Genomic DNA, 25083 nt, shown 5'->3' with positions numbered 1-25083 from the left:
GAAAAAAAAATTAAATGCTTCCAGGTAGTGGCGTTCCTAGGGGGGCTGACACCCGGGGCGGATTGCCGATGCGCCCTCCCAGAACAGCGCGATGCCCCCCCCCCCCCGGCGAAAGAACCCCCCAGATCCTCCGGCGAAAGAACCCCCCCGGGTGCATGCCACTGGGAGGGGGGTGCCGCGCGCCTGCCGGCTCTTCATTTTCATGCTCCCTCTGCCCCGGAACAGAAAGTAACCTGTTCCGGGGCAAAGGGAGCATGAAAACGAAGAGCTGACAGGCGCACGGCACCCCCCCCCCCCCAGCGGCGTGCACCCGGGGCGGACCTCCCCCACCGCCCCCCCCCCTTGGTACGCCACTGCTTCCAGGTTCCAATCTAATTCATGTTTAATGTGGGATAAAATGCCATAAATAAGTAAATAAATAGAAACTTTTAACGTTGAGCACCTGATTCTCATAACATGACGTCTGTTTTAGAAGGCCTTTTCCAGGAGAAAAAAATATATCTGCACCAATATAACAGGGTTAGGGTGGCCCTATAACCAGCCCCTCCACATAACACACTGATTACGATTTATAACAAATTACTACTCTACCTATGAAAAGTTATTCCCTTATTATATTCCTCTGTGTGTATCCGTATGCTGCACAAGCCGGCATGTTTGAAAATACAACTTTTTTTTTACAGTACCCTAAATAAAGACCAATGGCATATCAAATATGCTCATCCATACCATGATTTCAATTTGTCATAAGGTTTGCTACTTAGGCATAATAATAAATGCATAGCTGATCTTTAAACCACATATAAGATGACTACCAAAACTAATTTTTCATAATCTAAAAATGTTGTGAAGACTGAGATTCTGTGGTGCAGGGCGAGCTGGCTCTCCTCTCCCCCAAGCTACAGGGTCCCAGGCTCCGAGTCCAGTACATACCTGAAGAAGGCAACCACCCTGGTGGTCCAGTGGATTCTTTGGGGCAGGCAGGAAAGATCACCAGTCTTCCCTGCCCGCTGCCGGCGCTGACTCTCCCGCTGCTGCATTGCTCTTCAAAATATCTTCAAAATGGCCGCCGAGACTTACAAGGGTGGCCTCCAGGACTTCAGCAGAAGTCTCAGGAGGCCACTGCCGGAAGTCTCGGCAGCCATTTTTAAAGAGCGATCTGGCAGCGGGGGAGGGTCAGCGCTGGCAGCGGGCAGGAAAGACTAGCGATCTTTCCTGCCTGCCCTGAAGAATCCACTGGACCACCAGGGTGGTTGCCTTCTTCAGGTATGTACACTGGACTCGGAGCCTGGGACCCTGTAGCTTGGGGGAGGGAGGAGAGCTGTAAAACACTCCCCTCCCAAAACAAATCTGAAAATTGGGAAACAAGATCAAAGAAATTAAAAATAAATTGAAAATGTTTGCTCTATGCACATCCCTAGTAGCCTGTGGTTAATGCATGGATATAGACTAGCATATGAGTGTGTTAAGAAGTTCTGTGGTAGTTTGCCTGTTTCTGTGCTTTAAACCATGCATTAATGCATTTTTCAGATTTTTCTGCCTCAGGAGACATGGCATGGGCAGAAAGTGGGCAAGGAAGCATTAGCCAGCCAGCGCTTTACACATACCATGTGATGACTAATGCAGAGTCAATGTCTTTCACAAACTTCCAACAAAAGGGAAGTGAAGTGCAAACCAATCACCAAAACAGTAATACTTCTCTATAAACACTGCGTTCAGTCTTACATACTCCAAAAAGTTATATATGTTTATATATGAAAAAAAGGAAGGAAAAGCCTCAGACTTCTGACGGTTGCCTTTATACTTTTCTACACGTTCATATATCCATCACAGGCATAAAAACCTTCCAACCTCCCTACTTTCACTCAAACTTTATTTTTAATGAACATGTTCCAAAAACTTTCATTTAAATTGTACTTAGCTTCTCAGCTTCATGGTATCCAGAGTTAACGCAGGACCACCTACCGCCTCCCAAATACATGGTTGTAAATGGTCTAGAGTTAACTCTCACAGGTACCACGCAAAATGTGCAGCTGTCGTGTGCTATAATCCCATGTTAAGCTGTGGTAACTGCAAATTTCAGAGCATTTTAGTAATAGGCCTCTCAATGTGAACATAGGAAAAGAAGCTGAATGGATTAGATTGAAAAGCCAGCTCTGCCCAGTCTCATCTAATGCGATATCTATATTAAGAGGAAGGGCTGTGAACATGTATAAAAAGGATGGCAATTTTTCTCTGGGCAGAAGTGGGGGGTATTTCCTCTTTCAAAGTTACCCAAGGAAATGTTCCATACACATTTACACAAAACACAACCAGCCAATGGGATCAAGTCAAAGAGTCCTTTATTTAAAGCACCAGTAACTGGACCCGACATGGATTGCTGTTTGTTTGTGAGACGCTTCTGTGTCCGCCTGACACTACAGATGGATTTACTTGGCTTTGTTAGTGTTTTACATCAGGTTTCCCTGCTTTTTACCTTTGCTTGGCAAGTTGCATTGACCCCCTGAAGCAGGTGGTTTTACCGCCGAAACACAAACCATGTCAGGTCCAGTTACTGGTGCTTTGAATAAAGGACTCTTTGACTTCATCCCATTGGCTGGTTGTGTTTTGTGGCATCTTCTACTCTAGCTTTGGACTTTGGACTACACATAGAACTTTCTACCTGTTTTGTGTTTTTGGCTGTACACATTTACACCTGCTCTTTTGGCATACTCATATTTTCAGGCTAAATGTAGGTGATGATGCTCCAATTTTCAAACGTTTGTACAGAAACATGAATCCCTCCCTAACTCTACCTTCAGAAATGACTTTGTCAAGTCAGCTTCCTTACATGCAGACAAACTGTATGTACAGAAGTTAACCCACATGTTGTGTGAGCAATTTTATAAAGGCTTACTTCTGTGGGTACATAAAAACGTAAGTGTTGTCATACTGAAAATCCATCGAGACCAAAATCCTGTTTCCAACAGTGGCCAAGCCAGTCACAAGTACCTTTCAGGATCCCTGAACAGTAAAACAGATTTTATGCTGCTTATCCTAGAAATAAGCAGTGAATTTTCCCCGAGTCCATCTTAATAATGGCTTATGGACTTTTCTTTTAGGAAATTATCCAAACATTTTTTAAACCTGCCAAGCTAACTGCTTTTACCACATTCTCTAACAGCAAATTCTAGGGCTGAACATACATTGAGGAGCCCTTTTACTAAAGAGTTGCCACGCGGCAATCCAGAACTACCGCCGGCCCAACGTGGCCACCGGCGGTAGTTCCGCCTCAAGTGTGCCACCTCAATGGGTGTCAGTAAGTGCTCCCTCCCCTTGTGGCCACATGGTAAAAATAATCTTACCACATGGCCATGTATTTTTTAGGGGCTTTTTACCTGCTGCTGCACTGCTCTGTCTGACACCGCCACATCTTCAAAATGGCTGACGAGACTTCCTGAGTCAGTCCTGGCAGCCATGAAGAAGAAGCGGCAGCATCAGGTAGAGCAGCAGTGGCAGGCAGGAAAGAGTACAGTTCTTTCCTGCCTCACAAAGAGGACCCTTCAAGATAAGCCCAGGGGGCTATAGTGTATTGAGGGGTGCTGGAAACAATGGTGGGGGCAGTGGCAGGGACACGATCATCCACTCTGCCCAAGGGCCTAGATCACTGTCAGTCCACACCTGAAATTAGGCATGGGCTGGTAGTATTCTGTAACAACACGCATAGATTTTAGAAACGCCCATGACCCGCCCATTCCAAATTGAATGACCACACCCCCTTTTCATCTATACGACTTAGAATTTAAGTGCATCCTTAGTGTCAATATTTGCTTAAGTGGCAATTATATGTGCTGATTGGCTTATTAACTAAATAAGTTGTGCATGCAAATCCAGAATACGACTGGATTTGCACACACAATTTAAGTTGCGCTATATAGAATCTGGATAAAAATGGCTGATTCTCCTTTTTTTTTTTTTAAATTAATGGCCATGCATTAATGTTGTCTTCAAAAAAAATAACCATGTAAGCACTTACTGCCACCCAGCAAATGGTAATGTAGCTGCACTAACTGATTAGCACAGGAACATCTCCTGACACATCCTTAAAAAAAAAAAGAGAATGTTTTTTTTTTTAACACATGGATTTGCCCTTGCTAAATTAGCACTTACTGCAGGCCATCTGAGCCTTTTACGCTGCATTAGACACACGTTAGCATCTAATGCAGCTTAGTAAAAGAGCCCCAAAATGTGCACATTCCTGCAGGGGTGCACTTAGGCTGTAATCAGATGGCACCAAAATTCAGTGCTATCTGGTTGTCTAGTTGAAAAATATTGCTGCCTTGATATTAACTATATAACGTATCCAATTAACTTCAGGTGAGAATATTCAGTGATCTGACTTTTAGACAGGTAGTTACTAATGTGTGCTAAGGGAAAAGCACACAATTATTTGTTATTAACATGTTTTCTGTAGTGCAATGGAAGTTAAATTATGAGATGCAACACATGAAAATGCATTCAAAACACCTCATTGTTATGCAAAGTGAATAATGCAGATTATATTTAACCTCACAAGTTGCATTATGCATGACAAATAATGCCAGCTTCGAATTGTTGTTATCTTTTCTTCCTGGGAGCACTGGGCTGCTAACATGAGGCTTGGCGCTCCCAGGGACCCTCTTACTAGAGCCAGTACCTGAACTGGAAACCTGCCAATCCCACCCAGATCAAATCACTCTTCCTCCTATTCCCAAACCCCTCTAACATCAAATAACCCTTCCCACAATCCCCTCAAAACCCTCAAATATCAATAACCAAGACACCTGGCACCTACTATGAGGTTCCCTGATGGTTACTGGCTTGTCAGGAGCGACCCCCCAGGTCCTACCTTTTTTTGGCAGCTTGGCCACTGGTGGTAGTATCATGAGACCACTGCTAGGAGTTCAGAGGTGACATTTTGAATCCAGTAGCCAACAAGACAGAAACAAAAGGGGATCATTTCTGCTGAGCCACAGACTATCAGGGAAACTCCCATTAGGCATAGCAGCCAACTTTTCAAAATGATTGGGGTGCTAAACCCAATGGAAATTGCCCCTCCATAGACACAGTCAAGGAGTGTGTACCTATGCTGTTAGGTGCTAGGGAAGTTTTGAGGTTGGGGTGCTAATGGAGCGGGGTTGGGGGAAGGTTTATTAATATGGAGAGGAATCAGGGGGAGGAATTTTGCAATCAGGGGTGTTGGGAATATTTGGGAATGTGAGGTTAATTTATTCTATCACTGGCTTTAAAAGAGAGTGGGCCCAATTTGTGTTGCTGTGTCCAGGAATGTGTGATGCTCCCAGCTACAGCAATGCAAATTTATATTTATCGCAGGATATTTCACCATAGCTTAGTACCTGAAGGGCTTAACTGAACAACTGGACTGAATATGAGGTTAAAGTTAACAAGATGTCTGATAAACGTTAATCAGGTACCTTCCTGCTGAAGATTACTGGCCTTTTAATGGAGAATTTTTGATGATATGCATCAGCGGTCCAATCACATTTACAGTGTACATGCTTTTGCTTAGTTCTATAAATGACTCTCTGAATCGTTGCTTCAAAAATCCCCTCCAAACACTTGATTCTCTGTCATCCTCAGACAACACCACTCCAACTAATTCCTATACTGATCTGAATTTATAACAGTACAGACGCTTAGCTCTCTTTTCCATAGCTACAGGATCACAAGGTCCATTTATTTAAAAAAAATATATCCTCATGACATGGTTTCTCCTGTCTAATTTCTAAACATGTTTATGGCCCTGTTCTGTGTGTTACACTAGGTCAGAATCAGTGGCACCGTTACAAAAATAATGTCACATTTTATCTGATGGCTTATGACTCCAGAAGTGTCATGTGGTTGCATCCTAACACAAAGGAAATGAGCAATCAGTCTAAAGTTGAGAAGGATTAGAAACCAGGTCAAGTAAAGAATGAACTCAAAGTTCAGGTTTAATCCTGAATAACATTAGGAAAAATCACAGAAACAGAGATAACGATGGCAGACAAAGACCATCTAGCTTATCCAGTCTGTCCATCTATACCATCTTTGGGGCATGAAAGAACCGCACTCTCTGCTGTCCGCTGCTGCAGACCTGCTCGCTGCAGCTGCATCTTTGGGAGGTTCTTTCCTGCCCCAAAGAGGCCACTAGACCACCAGGGCGCATTAAGGTAGGTTCAGGGAGGGCACCCTGAAGCTCGGGTTGGGTGGGGGGGAGGAAGACAAGCCAGCCTGCCCGCCCAGCCTAGAAACTCAGACAAATGGGCAGACTTGAAAAAAACATACGGACCCACGACAGTCCCCTGAAATGGAGGACATGTCCGGGGAAACCTGGACGTATGGGGACCCTAGACACAACAGCCACCAAGAAAGCTGTCTTTAGCATAAGATCTTTCAAGTAGGCCTACTGGAGTGGCTTAAAAGAAGGCTTCTGAAGGTTCCAAAGGACTAAATTAAGGTTCCACTCTGGACAAGGAATATGAAAGGGAGGCTGCAAGCAGCCCACTCCCTGCAAGAATCAAGTGATATCCAGGTGAACCAGAAGAGACGTCTTCTGTAGTAGGCCCCTGAAACAAGCCAAAGCCGCAACCTGAACTTTTAGAGAACCCAACACCTATCCTTTCTGAAGACCTGCCTGAAATAATGCTAGGATATGTATGATCTGAGCAGAGAAGGGAGAAAATCTGTGCTCAGAACACCAGTCCTCAAAATCCTCCACACTCTGAGCCTAAAGCAAGATAGCAATGACCGAATCAGAATAGGCTTTTCGTCTCAACAGAGCCCTTGCTGGAGACAGAAAATACTGAGGAGTTGGACTGGATGCCAAGAGAGATATGTTTCAGCTCAATTTTCAGTTCTCTATCTCCACCTGCTGGTTGATGGACACAACTATCTCACAGGTTCTGGAATAGTAGGAAGATATGTAATGGAAACATATACTACATTTTCCCCTCAGTCAAAACATTTGTATGCCTTCTCACACTCATTGGTCACTTTCGTAATCTGCAGTGCACTCTGGTTCATGAACTGCATCCCAGTGACCTGCAAGGTAGCCCAACAGCCCCTCTCAAAACAAGTCACTGCACGCACAGCTTGGCTGTAGCAGGTACTTGCTTCTTCCCTGCTCAAGGCAAAAACACTCATCAAGTGTCACAGTAGCACACAGACTCCCCAAGTAAAAGCAGTTCTTAAAAGACACACTGCAGCAGTATACTGTATATTCGGTGTGCAGGCTCTCTAAGGGCTATGTTTACCAAGTGGTGCTATGGGTGTGTTAGTGTTTTTAACACACGTAAATGGTGTATGCGCGTTAAACGCTAACGCGCTCATAGAAATGTATAGGCGCGTTAGCGTTTAACGCGCCTTAAATTGCTTGTTAAAAATGCTAACGCACCTTAGTAAACATACCCCTAAGTATCTACCGCTAACAAAACTTCAGCTTGTGTGAGCTCCCTAACACCCTCTCCTTGTATCTTTCATAGAAACACAGATTATGAAGGCAGAAAAGCACGGAAGGTTTATCTGATTTGCTCAGTCCGTTTCCTTTTGCAAATGTCACAGACCCACTGAGCTTGGTCGTCTTCTTCACTCTTGTCACAGCTCAGGATCCTTGCTCTTTACCTGTCCTATGCTTTCTTGAATTCCTTTTCTGTTTTTGTCCCCGTCAGTTCCAGAGGGAGGTAACCCCACACATCCACCGCCCTTTTTGTGGAGAAATAGTTTTTAAATCTTACTCCTGAGTCATTCTACCCCTTATGATGCTCTCACCATGACCTTTTGTTCTACAACTCCCTTTCCACTAAAACATGTTTGCTTCCATAGTAACTTAATTTCAATGTTGCAGAGCTTTCCAACTCCTCCAAAAATAAAAAAACAAAAAAGAAAACAACTTAGAAGATGCAAATAAATTGCAAGTCTTCCTCTTTTAAGAAGTGTAAATCTTTCTTTTTGGCAGAATAAAATTATATCAGCCCTTATCAATGTTTCCCAGTGTGTGAAGAAGGAGCACCATACACAGGGGAAGCGCAGGGTTAGCATTAAGAAGTGCAAAGAAGATGAAAAGGCTGAACACAGTGCTGGAGTTTAAGATAATAGGAATGTGCCCAGGCAGAAGGAATCTGGCTCATTTTTTGCTTTTTCCAATTTTTTTCTCAATTATTGACTGTTTTTTCTTCCAGTTTGTTTCACAGCTTCATGTTAATAGAAATTTTTTAATGTGCGCTATGGTGTTTATTGTACGATTTCAGTTTTCTTTTTTATATCCATACTCTAAATGATATGTTATAAAATTTACACGTTGGCTATATGATACTTATGGTTTATAATCAAATATATTAAGTGTTGATTTTATTCCTTTTCATTTATTTATTCTTAACTATATTACCAGCTTTTGACTATTATATTTTATTTATATACTAGTAGTAAAACATGCCCGTTTCTGGAGGAAATGAAACGGGCGCTAGCAAGGGTTTCCTCCCGAACCCCCCCCCCTCCCTACCCACCCCTTCGGCGTTGTGAAGCCACTGACCGCCATTACTCCGCACCTCGTCAACGCACACCACCTTCATCCACTGACGCCATTGCTCCGCCCTTGATCTTTGACGCCATTGCTCCGCCCTCGATGTCATCACGTTTGACGCGAGGGCGGGGCCCAGACACAGTGATTTTGGTGGCTTCACCACCACGAACCCTTCGAACCCGAAGGAAGTGCCTGCAGGAAGTGACACTGACGTCAGTGTCCTCAGAACGTTGAGGGTGAGTTTTATTATATAGGATGGCTAGATTTATGTGTTCCAGTGTTCCTCTTTTTTGTGGTTTTGCAATATGTTCCTCTCTCATTCTTTAGATATTAATACCATTTCTGTTTCATATATGCACCCATTCATTGTGATACTTTTCAGAAGGTCAGTTCTGTTATTATTATTTACCATTACCATTATTCACGTAAATTTCAGATTTTATTACGTTTTTGTCCTCACATTGTTATTCACCATCTCTGTTCATTCATTTTTTCACATTTTAATATTGTTCATCACATTTTTATATTATGGTTGCTATTATTATCAATACTAGTAAAAAAAGCCCCGTTTCTGATGCAAATGAAACAGGGGCTAGCAATGTTTTCTTCTGTGTGCATGTGGGAGTGTGTGTGTCCCTGCCCTCTGCCCTCTCTCCCCTCCCCCCTCTGAGTCCTTCAGTAAAAAAGCCCTGTTTCTGATGCAAATGAAACGGGGGCTAGCAAGGTTTTCTTCTGTGTGCATGTGGGAGTGTGTGTGTCCCTGCCCTCTGGCCTCTCTCCCCTCCCCCCTCTGAGTCCTTCACTGTTACAGAGCCAGCGATTTGATTTCGATTTGATTTGATTTCATGCTCTGCTGTTTTCCTTCACTGACTGTTTGTGTTACAGAGAGGGCGGGGCAGACACTCATGGGGAAAACGGATATCTCTCCCCCTTCACACTTCCGGCTGGAGGCTTCATAGAACGTTGGTGTTGCCTTTTATATAGAGAGATTATTATTTATTTAATTTTACAATTACCATTATTATGGTTATCATATTTATCATTTTTATGTTTCTATTTTTGCATGGATTGTAGGTTTTCTTGTTTTTAACATTGTTTTTTATGCATTTCTGTTGTATGTAGTATCTGATCCCTGAGGCAGACGGCAGAACCATCTAAACACGGTCCCGTGTCGGGTCACATACATGTTTGGTGCTAATAAAGTCACTTCAATCAACCTTCAGCTGTCGAGATTTCTTGGTCCAACCCTTGGCTTTGACTTTTCACTATGGTGTTTTAACATGCACTAATTGACCTAACATGCATTAGCACAAAGCAAATTTTTTAAGGTGCATTAGCAAACTGAGGGCCCTGTTTACTAAGGTGCACTAGTGTTTTTAGCGCAAGCTAACTCTAGAGACACCTATAGGAATATATGGGTGTCTCTAGTGTTAGCACACACTACAAACGCTAGCGCGCCTACAGCGTGGCGTAATAAAGAGGGCCCTTAATATGCAGCAACCGATGCTCATACAAGGCAGATAAACTATCTGCAGGGGTCTGCAGCAATAAGGAAAGCAGCACAAGATGCACACTTTTGCATTGATTATTGCCTGTCTCAAAAATACCCACACAAATCTGTCAAATCCCACTGCTGCTCCTTGTGATCTTGGGCAAGTCACAACCCTCCTTTGCCTCAGGTACAAACTTAGATTGTGAGCCCTCCTGGGACAGAGAAATATCCAGAGTACCTGAATGTAGCTCACCTTGAGCCACTACTGAAAAAGGTGTGAGCAAAAATCTAATTAAATAAATAAAGCAATTTAAGCAGACATCAGAGGCTCTTAACTGGGCAATGCCACTGATTATCAGCTCTGACCAACCACTTTTAATGTGGGCAGCTCAGAGGTGGTAGAGTGAGCGGAACTGAGCAGCAGTCTGCAGTTATGTGGGTACTGGCACCCACATAACTAACCGGACAAATTTAGGACAGATTCAAACCTGTCCTAAATTCACTCAGATAGCAGGCCTTGGATGAAAATCAGCCAGGACCTGCATAACGTTTCACAGTGTTCACCCTTTCCTATTTCCCTCAAATCCCCCAGAGCATCTCCCCCCTCCACCCTCCCGAAACAACTCCTCCTTCCAATCCCCCCTCCTCGATCTCCCTTCCCTAAGGTAAGGATGGACCCCCTCCCACTCCCAGTCCTGATAAGCCCCCCCCATGCCTACCTAGGTTCTCTGGTGGTCCAGTGGGGGAGATGGAGGCAGGAGTGAACCCCACTCACTCCTGCCCTTTGTGACTGCTGCAGCAAAATGGCTGCTGTAATCTCTACCAGCAGCCTTGTGGTACTAGGTAGTACTGTGAGGTTGTTCCAAGAGATCATGGCAGCCATTTTGCTGCAGCAGCTGCTAGAGGCAGTAGCAAATGGGGTTTGCCCTTGCATCCACTGGACCACCAAGGATCCCAGGTAGGCCTGGTATGGGAGGGGGGGGGACTATCGGGTCTGGGAGTTGGAAAGAAGAAGGCTGATTTGGTTGGCTGGGAGGGAGAGATCAGGAGGGGTGAACATTTTGAAAAGTTATGTGGGTCCCGTCTGAATATCAGCTGGGGCTTTCATAAGCTAGGACATCCAGGACATCCACAATTAGCCCTGGAAATTCAGTGCCAGTGCCCGAACATGGCCTGGCACTAAATATCTAGGGCTAATTTAGCCAACGACAGTCAGCTTTTTAAAAAAATGCTGAACGCTGCCGGCTGAATATTGGCCAGATAGTTTGAATTCCCACAACTGTTTATGCTGTTGCCCTCCTTGATCTAATCTTGTGCCCTTGAACCCCTATATGGCTGACATAGGTACACATTTGTACCCTCACAGAGAATGGGCAATAACCAACAGTACTTATGCAGGTGGTGGGTAAAATAGTGTTTTACCCAGGCAAATGACTTTTATTATTCCCTTCCTTCATTTCATAAAGGGATATTTGACGACAAGGGGCAGTGAACTTGCGATACCCATCTGCATCCAAAAAAACACAGACAAGTAGAAAATAATAATGGATAAGGACGATCCACCCAATATTCAACCGGCGATGGTCAGTGCTTTTTTAAACGCTGATCGTCGCCGGCTAAATTATCCCCCGATATTCAGTGCTGGGCCCGAGCCAAGCCTGCATAAGAGCTATGTGGCCATGGCTGAATATCGGACCAGGGCTGCATAAGTGTTTTTTTTTTTTTTTTTGCATTTTTGTAATAATTTAAATCGCCCCCAATGCATAGCATCCTTTCCCCCTCCCAACTCGTGGCCACAAGCCACTCCTCACTGCACATTTCCTTGGTGGAATAAAAGTAACCTGACCCTGAAGGAGACTCACCTCCTGTGCCTTTATACCATGGAGGTATTTCAATGTCTCCATCCCATATCTCCTCCTCCCACCATTCTTCCACAGTATACATATTAAGAACTGTAAGTCTGTCCTCATAGGTTTTATGACGAAGACCGCTGATCATTTTAGTAGCCAGCCTCTGGCCCGACCCCATCCTGTGTATACCTTTTGAAAGTGCGGTCTCATTGTTTCTGTGGGTCTGGCGTCCTGCGCATTGTGTGTGTGTGCGGGATGTTGGACCTTCGGAGGCCGGGCGAGGGGAGAGGACTTTGGCTGGTGGGGGTTGGGGTCCCCCGCCAGCGAGGGTGGGCGACGGTGGATGGGGGGGGGGTCGAGAGGGTCATCGGGGGGGTCAAAGTTGTTGGAGGTGGTACTGGGGGGGGGGATGTCGGCGCTGGCGGTGGTGAGGGGGGTGGGTCTAAAATGTGCCCCCTCACCTCGGCTCTAGACCCCCCTACCACTGAAGTTCAGATACGCCCCTGGTATAAAGTATCACATACCATGTAAAATGAGTTTATCTTGTTGGGCAGACTGGATGGACTGTACAGGTCTTTATCTGCCGTCATTTACTATGTTACTATGTTAATATAGGCATTATCATATCCTATTTCTTGCTAGCTATTCCTCTCCCTACACACCCAGGCATTCTTCTGGTTTCCTGATACCTTTTGTACCTGTTTGGTCACTTTAAATTCATGATCAATGACTGCCCACAGTAGAGAAAATTTGACAAATGCTGTTTACTGAAAATCTGCTTGTGAGCCTTGGGATCTGCATGTAAATGTGGTGTGCCATGAAAATCTTCCATGTTTTACAAGTAACTTTTCCCTAAGGAAATGACCCACTGAGTTATTTCCATAGCTGAGCTATATTAGACTATTTCTCAGCTTTTTAAAATGATATTTGTCACCACTGAGAAACTGTGCTGTTGTGTTATCTGTATATTTTTAGGACGGGAAGAGTTCAAACAGGCTGAGCACTGTTACTCATGAATTCCCTTGATTATTGCGGGTAGCTTTCTTACCTCAGTGTTCAAAAAGGGGCTGTCTTTGTGATTCAGGAGGGTGTTTGATTTGCATCTCAAGGAAAACATTTTTTTTTCTTTTCTTTTGTTTCCCTTGTCATTTCCAGATTTTTGCCCCTTTGTTTTGTTTCACTTTAAAAAATGTTTCATTTCGTGAGGAAATGTCATCAATAGTGCACATTGTTTCTCCATTGAAGAATAGTACGCACAATTGACAACACTAGAAAAAAATCCAAAATTTTGGGGTTTTTTTTTCTTATCATCACAGAAATGAGACGATACAAAATCTCCTAAGTCGTGTGAAGAGAATGCACATCACCAGTGTGTGAGCAAGGTCCAGAGTAGACTCTGTGCTCCTTGCTAGAGCTGCAGAATCAGGGATACTGAAGATGGCCAGTATGAATGCGACACGACACACCACAGCAGTGCTACAATGGCTTCAGGTACTCCACTGACTAACCTCATCGCTGCTGGTTATGCGTTGGGTCAGTTCCTTGAGATTCCTCATCATTCTTTCATCCCGGAAATCATAAGGAAATGTCTCTGTCCACTCAGTCAAAAGCTGCAGAATTTTGGGTGCATTTTTCCTTATACGAGCCTGTACAGAAATATGAAAGCAAGTTCTGAAGACATTCATAGACCCAAGGTTGTAGAAAGGTAGTGCTCGACAGCAATTGCAACATAAAATTTACTCGAAAAGAAAAAAGAACCCAGCACTTTAACAAGTAAGAGAGGCTCAAAGTTTCAGCGTGCTTGTCTGACATTGCTGTCTGGATGTCTCAACGCCACCTGAAATTAAATATGACCAAAACCGAGCTTCTCATTTTCCCCCCCAAACCAACCTCCCCGCTCCCCCCGTTTTCTATTTCTGTTGATGGCTCTCTCATTCTCCCTGTCTCCTCAGCTCGAAACCTTGGGGTCATCTTTGACTCTTCTCTCTCCTTCTCTGCTCATATCCAGCAGATTGCCAAGACCTGTCGTTTCTTTCTTTACAACATCTGTAAAATCCGCCCCTTTCTTTCTGAGCACTCTACCAAAACCCTCATCCACACCCTTGTCACCTCTCGTTTAGACTACTGCAATCTGCTTCTTGCTGGCCTCCCACTTAGTCACCTCTCCCCTCTCCAGTCGGTTCAAAACTCTGCTGCCCGTCTCATCTTCCGCCAGGGTTGCTTTACTCATACTACCCCTCTCCTCAAGACCCTTCACTGGCTCCCTATCCGTTTTCGCATCCTGTTCAAACTTCTTCTACTAACCTATAAATGTACTCACTCTGCTGCTCCCCAGTATCTCTCCACACTCGTCCATCCCTACACCCCTTCCCGTGCACTCCGCTCCATGGATAAATCCTTCTTATCTGTTTCCTTCTCCACTACTGCCAACTCCAGACTTCGCGCCTTTTGTCTCGCTGCACCCTATGCCTGGAATAAACTTCCTGAGCCCCTACGTCTTGCCCCATCCTTGGCCACCTTTAAATCTAGACTGAAAGCCCACCTCTTTAACATTGCTTTTGACTCGTAACCACTTGTAACCACTCGCCTCAAGTCACTTAACCCTACATTGCCCCATGTAAGCCGCATTGAGCCTGCCATGAGTGGGAAAGTGCGGGGTACAAATGTAACAAAAATAAAATAAATAAATAAATACCCTCCTCTCTTCCTTTCCGTTCAGATTAACTGATTTGATTTGCTTACTTTATTTATTTTTTGTCTATTAGATTGTAAGCTCTTTGAGCAGGGACTGTCTTTCTTCTATGTTTGTGCAGTGCTGCGTATGCTTTGTAGCGCTATAGAAATGCTAAATAGTAGTAGTAGTAGAGGCTCCTGCCCAGTTAAATCACTAATGACCTAAGTGGTGCTATTCAGGGGCATTTGACAATGAAAATATCACCACAGACTGCCCCTGCTATGTCCGGTTAGTGCCGGGGTGGTTCGTACACGGAACTTGGGCAGAGCATGGGACGTAATCAGTTAGCGGCCATATGCAGACCACTAACCAGTTACGTAAGTGGCTAAAGATGCTGTCCTAACTTTAGCCTCCAAGCTAATTGGGCAACAGTCTGAATGTTGACTGGTGCCCAGTTAACTTCTGGGTTGCAGCATAAGATGCCCCTCCTCCATGATCCGGATCCCTTCCCTTCCACCTTCAATGTGAAGAAAGGCTAACCAAGCCCCCCCCCCCCGCCCACCCCCTTGTACCGCGAGATTGGTGTTACAGGTCGTGGTGGCCAATTTGTAAAAGGAACCACAGCAGGCAGGAGTGAGTGGGCATCGCAGTTGCCCTTTACATTTCACTAGACCACCAGGACTCTACTAGGTAGGCCTGGGGGGAAGGCTATGGGGGTGGGGCTCAGTTAGGCCTTCATGTCAGGGGTGGGACGAAGGAGGATCAGGATAGTGTGGGAGAAAAAGGGGAATTGGAGGAGCAGAGGGCACCTACATCCCTTATGCAGGTCCCGGTTGATATTCAGCCAGGGCCAGCACACCTATAATTATCACCGGATAGTCAATGCGAACATTTACCCGGCATTGAATATCTGGGGCTAATTCTGCCTGCGGCAGCCAGCATTTAAAAATCATTAACCACTGTGGGCTGATTATTGACTGGAAAGTGTTTTCAAGCCTTTCAAGTAAGCCTTCAACATCATGTAACCATCAAACTGTAGGAAACCATGCATCTCCATAGATAACAATTTTTAGCATTTGCCGAACCATATACCTAAGAATGATTCACATAGGCATTCCCAAGAGATGCTACTCTATTAACAATTAACTGCCTAACTGAAGATTGAACACAGTTCAGGGCAACCATCCAGTGGGTTGCCATGAGTCAACACTGACTCAACAGTAATTAACAACAAAGGGAGTCAACAAACCAGTGACTTCAGAATATCCATGAGTTACGACAGTCATGATTTTAGTGTGGAATAAGAAGAAATGATGACACTCTCCAAGAGGAGGTGTCTTGGGAGGAATTTGTTTCAAAAAATGAAGGGATCCTTTCATTGCAGTTAACACATGAAATTAGCATGCTCTTATGTTACTTGTGCAGTTAGCGAAGAAGGGCTTACTGCTTTCTTTAAGAAGAAGAGGACTTAAATGTATCCGTGCTAATTGCTTAATGCTTGGTAAGAAACATTTCGGTGAGGTTACTGTAGAGGATATGCTGGGCCTGCCCCCCCCCCCCAACAATTATCACATATCCTTTTCACTTACTGCATATTAATTTTTCCTGTTAAAGCATTTTAGTAAAAGGGGCCCTAGTTATTGGATATGTTCTGCTATCCTTTCTTCTATATCCTTCCTGAGGTGTGCTGGGGCTTAGAGGGAAAGGGAAATGGGACTTGATATACTGCCTTTCTGAGGTTTTTTGTTTTGCAACTACATTCAAAGCGGTTTACATATATTCAGGTACTTATTTTGTACCTGGGGCAATGGAGGGTTAAGTGACTTGCCCAGAGTCACAAGGAGCTGCAGTGGGAATCGAACTCAGTTTCCCAGGATCAAAGTCCACTACACTAACCACTAGGCTACTCCTCCACCCAGGTACAAGAGAGTGAGTTTCGAGCATCTAAGAGGACCTTGGAAGAGGGGGCCAACTAAATGAGGATCTAGTGGTGCTCAAAAATTGTTCTGTAACAATTCCTGCAGGGGTGATGAAGAGAAAAAAGACAGAAGAGAATATCTGCTGTAAGGAATGAAGTTAATCAAAGAAGGAAGCTGGCCTTGGTTCAGAAATATAAGAACATAAGAATAGCCATACTGGGTTAGACCAATGGTCTATCTAGCCCAGTGTCCGGTTTCCAGCAGTGGCCAATCCAGGTCACAAGTACCTGGCAGAAACTCAAATAGTAGCAACATTCCATGCTACCAATGTCAGGGCAGAAGTGAGATATCCCAGGATCAAGGGTCTAGCCCAGTGGTCTTTATTAATTTTTAAGCTGCAGCCACTTTGGATTCTAATAAGCTGAAAGAGATCCGCCAAGTATCTTCCCATGCAGGGCCACGGCACTGCTGACCAGCGTATATCAATGACATCCATCCCCACCAGCTCACCTTCAAACGTCATAGAGGGTATGCTCAAGGTTGTGAATGTTTCCAAATGCATTCTGTTTTGTCTTTCGCCTTGTCCTTCAAGCATGCGGCTCTTCCCCCCACCCACTTCCCCCTTTCTGTCTTGAGCCTGGGTAGCAGAAAAAACACCCAGAAAGACAATGGGGGCCACTCTAGAGGTCTCCAGGGACTGCCATTGGAACCCTGGGTCTTGCAATGAAGAAAACTAGTCTAGCCCACCTTGCAAAATAAAGTGGATTGGGGTCTTACAAAGAAGAGAAAAAGATAAAATAGTGTGGTTCCCATATTAGTTCACTTTAAATAAAAACACAGCGAAACAAAAAGAAGATATGATGATACCTTTTTTAAACTGGATTAATTTAACACATTTTTGGCTACCTTTTAAAGACAATACCTTCTTCGGAGGATCCAGAACCTAGTTCCTTTAGTCTCAAATTTCCAGGACAGAACTGTGCCCATGATAACTGGGACTGGTTTATCTTTTCTGCTGTTGGACACTATGTACCTTGAATTCTTCAGTAAATACATTTTTGTACTGAACACTCAAACTTGTGTTTTGCCTGATTGCTCTGTTTTCTGACCTTTGTTCAGGAATTGGTAAAATCCAGAGTCAAGATTCTGGAAGGGCGCTTCACCCACCCTAATCCAGTAATGGCCCCAAGGGAATATGGTGCAAGATGACCACAGATATCCCGCCCAGACCCTCAAAAAAGAGCTTCCCAAGCATACACATCATATCTACAATTACAATAGATAGGCGGATCACAAATATGTAAATAAAATAACATAAAGCAAGTAGAAATTAGAAAGACAAGTGAATTCTGCATGATTAATTACTTCTCTTATGTCACCTTGTATGACACCACAAACGGCCTTTAAAAATGAAAGGGACACAAAACTTATATTGAAAAACCTTTTAATGATCAAATTTGATTGGAGGAAGACCCGACACGGGCTGTGTTTCGGTGCTACCGCACCTGCCTCAGGGGTCACACCAATGACAGGGAGGCTTATACAGACAAATTCAGAACATCTGTTGAATTTCAAAGTTGTCTATAAATGTATTCCTCCATATATCATGAAATATTGAGCTCACACACCTTAAGGTGTGTCCCTTTCGTTTTTAAAGGCCCTTTGTGCTGTTTTTTTGCTTGGACTTTGCTTTGTGCTTAGTTTCCTCTCTTTGTTACACCTTGTATGACACAGCATCATTAACTTAATAGCACTCTGTGTCACCACTAGACACAACAGCCTATCACTTGCAGTCTGGTACCTTCTTATATGTTCTCTGCCAAGGAAACGCGATCCATTAACAGATGCTTAATTAGAGAAGCAAACCTTTGATTCTATCTGAGCTGGATCAGAGAAACGCACAGTTTGAAGCTGTCTTACCTTGTCAATCCCGAGTTCATTTAATCTCTTGTGCTGAACACACAAGTGGCAGACCTTCGCCATCAGCTCGTGAGGCTGAATAAAGAGTCGGGAGCTGAGCAGAAAAGTGAAAATGAACGTTCTCTGTGGATGGAAAGAGTAAGAGGTTTTGAGACAAGAGGTATACATTGCACTGGATCTAAAGCGTCACTTCTACACACTTCTAATCTCATATTGCCAGATCTTCTCATGTATGATACAGTGTGGCTTGCGCATGCTTGTAGTATTACTAACTGCAAAAATATGGGTTTGATTTATCATTTGGAAAGATTTGCACATATATAATCAGAAAAAATGTTTTTTGACTGGTGATTGTGCGATTACTAACTGCAATTCATTCATTCCTTCATTTACAACAAGATATCAGGCTGCCCTTTAAACTTGAAAGGCCATCAGGGAGCTTTAAGTAAACCAAAAAAGCACAGGGAAACAGAAATTACAAAGTCCAGTTAGCAATAGAGGAAAGAAGAGATATCAGGCACAAGGCTTACATGTCATCTCTCATCTTTGAGATCCTGCCCAAAAGAAAGCTATAAGTCAGTAGCTTACTGCCTCTGCTGTGCTCACTCGGTCTGTTTCCTGCTCCTGTGTGCCAGGACCCAGGTTATGTGTTAACTCTGCTCTGCCGCTGGCCATGGGTCGGGTCTATAGTTCCTATGACAGGAAGAAGGACTTGACCTGTGGCTGGTGGCAGAGCAGAGTTAACGTGTTAACATGTGATAACCCGGGTCCCGGCACACAGGAGCAGGAGACCAATCAGCCTGCGCTTATTAAGCCTCTCTCTCCCTGGCACCCCTGTGAGTTTGCCCCAGTGTACCAGAGTGCCACGGCACACAGTTTGGGAAATACTGGCATAGGCACTAACATTTACACATACGTTACATATGTAAATATCTGGAATGCTAGGATATACGTGCATATTTATTTATTGGGATTTATTAACGCCTTTATGAAGAGATTCATCCAAGATGATGTACAGCAGGTACGACTTACCATAAAACTTACAATTTTGTTAACAATTTTCCGGGTCATGATGGAAAATTGTAAGCCACATTGAGTCTGCAAATAGGTGGGAAAATGTGGGATACAAATGCACCAAATAAATAAATAAATAAGGAAATGAACAACAAGAAAGCGTGACTTCAATCAATGAGGTAACATATATTGAGCGAAGACTGAAAAAAAGACAGTGAGGCCACATGTAGCACCTAGTTGAAACTTGGCCCCATATTAAGCTTACGATATTTTGTAGAAGATGAGGACACCACTGGAAGAAACTACAAGGCTTCACCGTGCCATTACTACACCTAAGCACGATTCTGTAAATGCGTTCGCGTCTTGGATAGTGTGCATTTGCAAGGGGAGGGGACCATACACGGGGGGGGGGGGGGGGGGGGGATGATGGACGGAACACACATTTACACACATAAGTTAGAAAATACTATAGGCATGAGCAGTTACAGAAGTTCTATGGCTGGGAGAAGTACTCACGCTTAAATGCTACAAGTGTATATATCTGGCTACTAGATATATTCACTTGTAGCTGCACAAAATGATAGTGTATGCTATCATTTTGTAAAGGCAATTAGGCATCTACTTTCTGTTTTACAATAGACTCCTACCAGAAGCACCTGCAAGTGCTTGAGTGATCCTTAATTATGACTTAACGTGGCTTTTTCAGTCACCTGGAGTGAGTATTTGATCGTCTCCAGTAAAGCAAATACAACAGCAAGAACTACTGACTGACAAGACAGAGAGGCAGTCCTAAAGGCGAAGAAAAGCGAAGAAACAAATGGTAAGTTGTAGCTTCTTGTACCAGAGATAGTGAGTGGTCAACTCATTCTGGCATGAGCTGAACCATTGACAAACTCTCTTAATACTGATATGGATGGACATTCATTTGCAACGATATGGGAAATGTCAACAATGCGTCCATGTTGTTGTATGTTATTATCAAACCAAAATGAGGAGGAAAAAAAACATTAAAAAATCAGGTCTTATCAATTACTGATAATAGTGTTCACTCTTTAGAGACAGTGTGCACTGTTTGCAAAGAGGGTGTCCATTGCGCATGTGTGAACTACTACATATGTGCACGTGGAGGGGCATAATCAAACGCGAACGCCTATCTCCATGGGTGTCTATTTCCGAAAACGGGTACGTGAAGAGGAGGAACAGACCGTATTTTCAAAAAAAAATGGACGTCTTTTTTTTGTTTCGAAAATACGGTTTGTACGGACCAAATGCCATGGATTTGTTCGTTTCTGAGCTGGGCATTTTGTTTTTTTAGCGATAATGGAAACTAAAACTGGCCAGCTCAAAAACGTCCCAATCCGAGCCATTTGGTCGTGGGAGGGGCCAGGATTCGTAGTACACTGGCCCCCCTGACATGCCAGGACACCAACTGGGCACCCTAGAGGTCAGTGCGGTGGACTTCAGAAACAGCTCCCACATGCATAGCTCCCTTACCACTGGTGCTGAGCCCCCTAACCTCCTCCCCCAAAACCCACTACTCACAAATGTACAACACTACCATAGCTCTTAGGGGTGAAGGGGGCACCTACATGTGGATACAGTGGGTTTTGGAGGTCTCCCAATTACCAGCACAAGTGTTACAGGTAGGGGGGATGGGCCTGGGTCCGCCTGCCTGAAGTGCACTGCAGTACCCACTAAAAGTGCCCCAGGCCTCTAGGACTTGTTGCTGCTGTAGAACCTTGGCACACCAGTTGACACCTGAAGACTAATTTCTCCGAAAACATCCTTTATTGAAATAAGCACATTTACTCCCAGTTAACTGCAGATCAGAGGTTGTGCCCCACTGGCAAAGAGTCTCCCTGGTACTGAGATTAGCAGTAGGTCAGAGCTGGCAGAATGCTATACAATGCCCACTTTCAGTAACTTGGCTAACACGTGAAAGGGAGCTAAAACTGGCTTACAAAAGTGGCCACTACCTCATAGACTACCGGAAACAAAACAGGGCACACTCTGACCCAGTAAGCAGAGGGAAAAGCACCATGGGAGTAGAGTCTACCAACTACCAACATCGTGAGCATTTAACACAAGCTAGTGGAATCACGGAGCCCAATACCCTACACCCACCACAATGCATTGCTGATGTGACTCTGCAGTGCGCATAACAGAAAAGGTATCACACTCACCCGAGAGCCACATCAGAACCATGGAAAGGCTGTCAGAGGATAGAACACATTCTGCTGTCATGGAGGTGGGTACGGCATTTGAGGCTGGCATACAGGCTGGGAAAAAAAGTTTGTAAAGTGGGTTTTTTTTGTGGGAGGGGGTTAGTGACCACTGGGGGAGTCAGGGGAGGTGATCCCCGATTCCCTCCGGTGGTCATCTGGTTAGTTGGGGCACTTTTTTGGGACTTGGACCTGAAAAAAAGGGTCCAAATAAAGCGGACCAAATTTTCGTCAAAAACGCCCTTCTTGTTTTGATTATCAGCTAAAGACACCCATCTCTCCTCGGCCGATAACCACGCCCCAGTCCCACCTTCACCACGCCTCCAACACGCCCCCGTCCACTTGGTTCATTCCTGCGACAGAGTGCAGTTGAGGACGACCAAAATCGGCTTTCGATTACACCGATTTGTTTGCCCACGGGAGAAAGAAGCCCATCTCCCGATTTGGGTCGAAATATGGGCGTCTTTCTCTTTCGAAAATAAGCTGGATAGTGTACCCTCTTTGCTCCCGTGATGGAAAAATGACCAACAGAAATTAGCAAAACAAACATCCTCAGAAACGACATAGAAATGAGGTGAAACAAAAATTTTCTGGCTGCCCATCCCTAGTATCAATGAGGTTTCCCTGGCTTTTCACTTACAGATTCCCTTTCAGCATGGGTGCACTTACATCAGGATAGTAGTCTACGCTGGGTACTAAGTGCTGGATGAGGGCTTCCAGGGAGCCTGACAGAAGGTTGTTCTCATAGTAATAAAGACCTTCAGAGCTGTCCTCTTTCGACTGATACAAGTTCCCGTTATACCCACTGCTGTCAAACATGGCTGGAAAGGTCGGTGTCTGTGGCATTGTTTCCTGGTGAAAAACATACCAACAAAACAAACCATATAGGTATCAGTGAAACCGAAAATCACATACATGTGTTTTATCCCATATTTTACAGTATGATAAAGCCTAGTGGTTAGTGCAGCAGACCTTGGTCCTGAGGAACTGGGTTTGGTTCCCACTTCAGCTCCTTGTGACGCTGGGCAACTCACTTAACCCTCCATTGCCCCAGGTACAAACAAGTTGCAAAAAAAACCTTTCCCAAGCAGGAATGTTTCTTACCAAATATTTGAACTTTCTAATGTCCCTTGTTTTACCGGAAATAAGTTACACATTATCCCTTACATTCGTTATAGTGCGACTTAAGTTGTGTGTGCAAATGTGGTCGTATTCTGGATTTGCAACTTAATTAGTAAACAAGCCAATCAGTGCCAATAATTGCCAATTAACAAGCAATTATTGACACTAATTGGCTTTAATTAGAATTTACACACAGAACGGTCTAAGTGTATTCTGTAATGTGATGCATGTAAATTCTAAGTCACACAGTTTAAAAGGGGGCGTGGAATGGGCAGTTCATGGGTGTTTCTAAAATCTATGTGCTTTGTTATAGAATACACCCGGTCCATGCCTAATTTAGGCATCGGCATTTAAACCACGTTTTACTTGGCGTAACTGCCTGCATCTAAATTTAGTCTTTCGGACGGGCACTCAGCATATTCTGTAAACCGCATGGAAATGTAGACATACTTTATAAATACACCTAAGCATATTGGGTTTTTTACATAGTAAATGACGGCAGATAAAGACCTGTATGGTCCATCCAGTCTGCCCAACCAGATAAACTCATTTTACATGGTATGTGATACTTTATATGTATACCCGAGTTTGATTTGTCCTTGCCTTTCTCGGTAATGCAAATAGTTGCCAACTGGCACCAATAATTGATTGTTATTGACAATTATTGACGATAATTGGCTCATTATTTAATTAAATTGCATGCGCAGATTGGCCAAAATTTGTGTGCACAATTTTAAACGCTGCCAGTTATATAATTGGGGGGTTAATTGATGACTTTATATGTCCAAAATTATCCATTCCAATGGACTGGGTTTAAAAAAAAAACACCACCACCACTTATGCGATCGACCCCTGCCACAAACCATATGGTGCATTTGAACATCGACTCATACATTTCCCAGTGTAACAGGAGGAGGTGTGACGCAGCATCTGTGGCTCCTCGTGGAGGTCGGCAATAAAGCTGGTGCATGACTGTGCATCTCTGAGGGGGAGAGAATGAATTTCTGTCCCCAAGTCGTGCCGACTATCTTCATGTGGTGTCCCCGTTATATGAAGAAAGAAGAAGGATACGTACTGGTCTCACATGGCCCAGGATAAAAAAGAGCCACCCTTACCTTAAGCACTAACACTGCAGATAATAATGGTAGCGATAGTGCAGAACCTTCAAGAGAAGATAACTTCCCTGGTGCAGGTGAACGTGTTCATAGACTCTCGGAAGAGAGAGATAAACCAGAGAAACTAATGAAACAGAGGTCTAAAGATAAGAGGGGAGTAAAGTATTGCTTCTGAAGAGAGAGACTTCATATATCCTGACTTACGAGTGAGGTTCATTACTTTATTTAATCATCTCTCTGACCTCATGTGCAACTTTCTTTAAATTAGTCACCTTAATTTCTAACTCCTCTTACTCTCTTACCCTATCTATATGTTCCATCTTTGCTTATACCCTATGCTGTCTATTAAAATGCTCTATTACGTATTGAGTTGACATTATAAATAGTATACCATGCTATAATTTGTATTATTTGAATATTTTAGTGTTGTAATTGTCTATTGCTCATGTTTGATTTATTCTTACTGTACACCACCTTGAGTGAATTCCTTCAAAAAGGCAATAAATAAATCCTAATAAATAAATAAATAAATAAATAAATAAATAAATAAATAAATTTACTGTCATGGTATGTGCAAAACTGACTCATCTGGAGACATGTCCCCTGAGAAGATGAGAGGCAGGACCCCTTGTCTCCTCTCCTTTATTCCCTGGGAGGCCACATCTCCCATGTGTGATGTCTATCTAACACCGCCCAGACAGCACCAATCAATCTGCCAGCTTAAATTTAAGTCTGTGGGCACCATGCCAGAGAATGTGCTGAGTGCAACTCCTCCTGCCTCCTCTCCTCTCTCAGGCCTATCCTGCGTCCTCTCATCCTTGGCAGGCCCAGCTTGCTACCACTAACTCTGACATTCAAGACTCAAACCATTTGCCTCCCTAAAAAGCAGCAAATGTTCTGCTAGCACCAGATATTAAGAGGCAATGAAATGTCTAACTACTACTCCCTACCCTACCTGCGAATCAGAAGAATACAGTAGAAAAATTTTTTTTGAAACGTGCTGGCCATAACAGGCATTGGAAGATTGGCTTGTACAATTAAAGGAACAGTGTCCCTTTTTTGAAGGCTCTTGGTGCTTTTTGTTGTATTTTGGACTTTGTTTTGTACTTTGGACCCTCTCTGTGTTGTTTTGCATAACAAGCATGTGCCTGAATAAACCTGCAGTAACCCCCCCAGTCTTAATTGTGAGGCCAGATGCTGCCTCTCTTCCCCCCAT

At 43.9% G+C, this 25083-nt stretch overlaps 1 protein-coding gene across 1 annotated transcript in view; it reads right to left on the bottom strand.

The window, feature by feature from the left end:
- RASGEF1B (RasGEF domain family member 1B) overlaps nt 1-22478 on the bottom strand; it is a 71162-nt gene extending 48684 nt beyond the window's left edge. Inside the window, exons 1-3 of the mRNA XM_030190585.1 lie at nt 22300-22478; nt 18395-18517; nt 13390-13527 (exon numbers count right to left, since the gene is read on the bottom strand). Coding sequence (XP_030046445.1) covers nt 13390-13527; nt 18395-18517; nt 22300-22476 — 438 coding nt within the window. The 5' untranslated portion in view covers nt 22477-22478. The remainder of the gene's footprint in view (nt 1-13389; nt 13528-18394; nt 18518-22299) is intronic.
- Between the last annotated feature and the right edge of the window lie 2605 nt (nt 22479-25083).

This window comes from Microcaecilia unicolor, chromosome 2, assembly GCF_901765095.1.
Source record: "Microcaecilia unicolor chromosome 2, aMicUni1.1, whole genome shotgun sequence".
NCBI lineage: Eukaryota > Metazoa > Chordata > Amphibia > Gymnophiona > Siphonopidae > Microcaecilia > Microcaecilia unicolor.
Note: the sequence above shows the minus strand (reverse complement) of the source record. Positions and strands in the feature narration are given on the sequence as shown.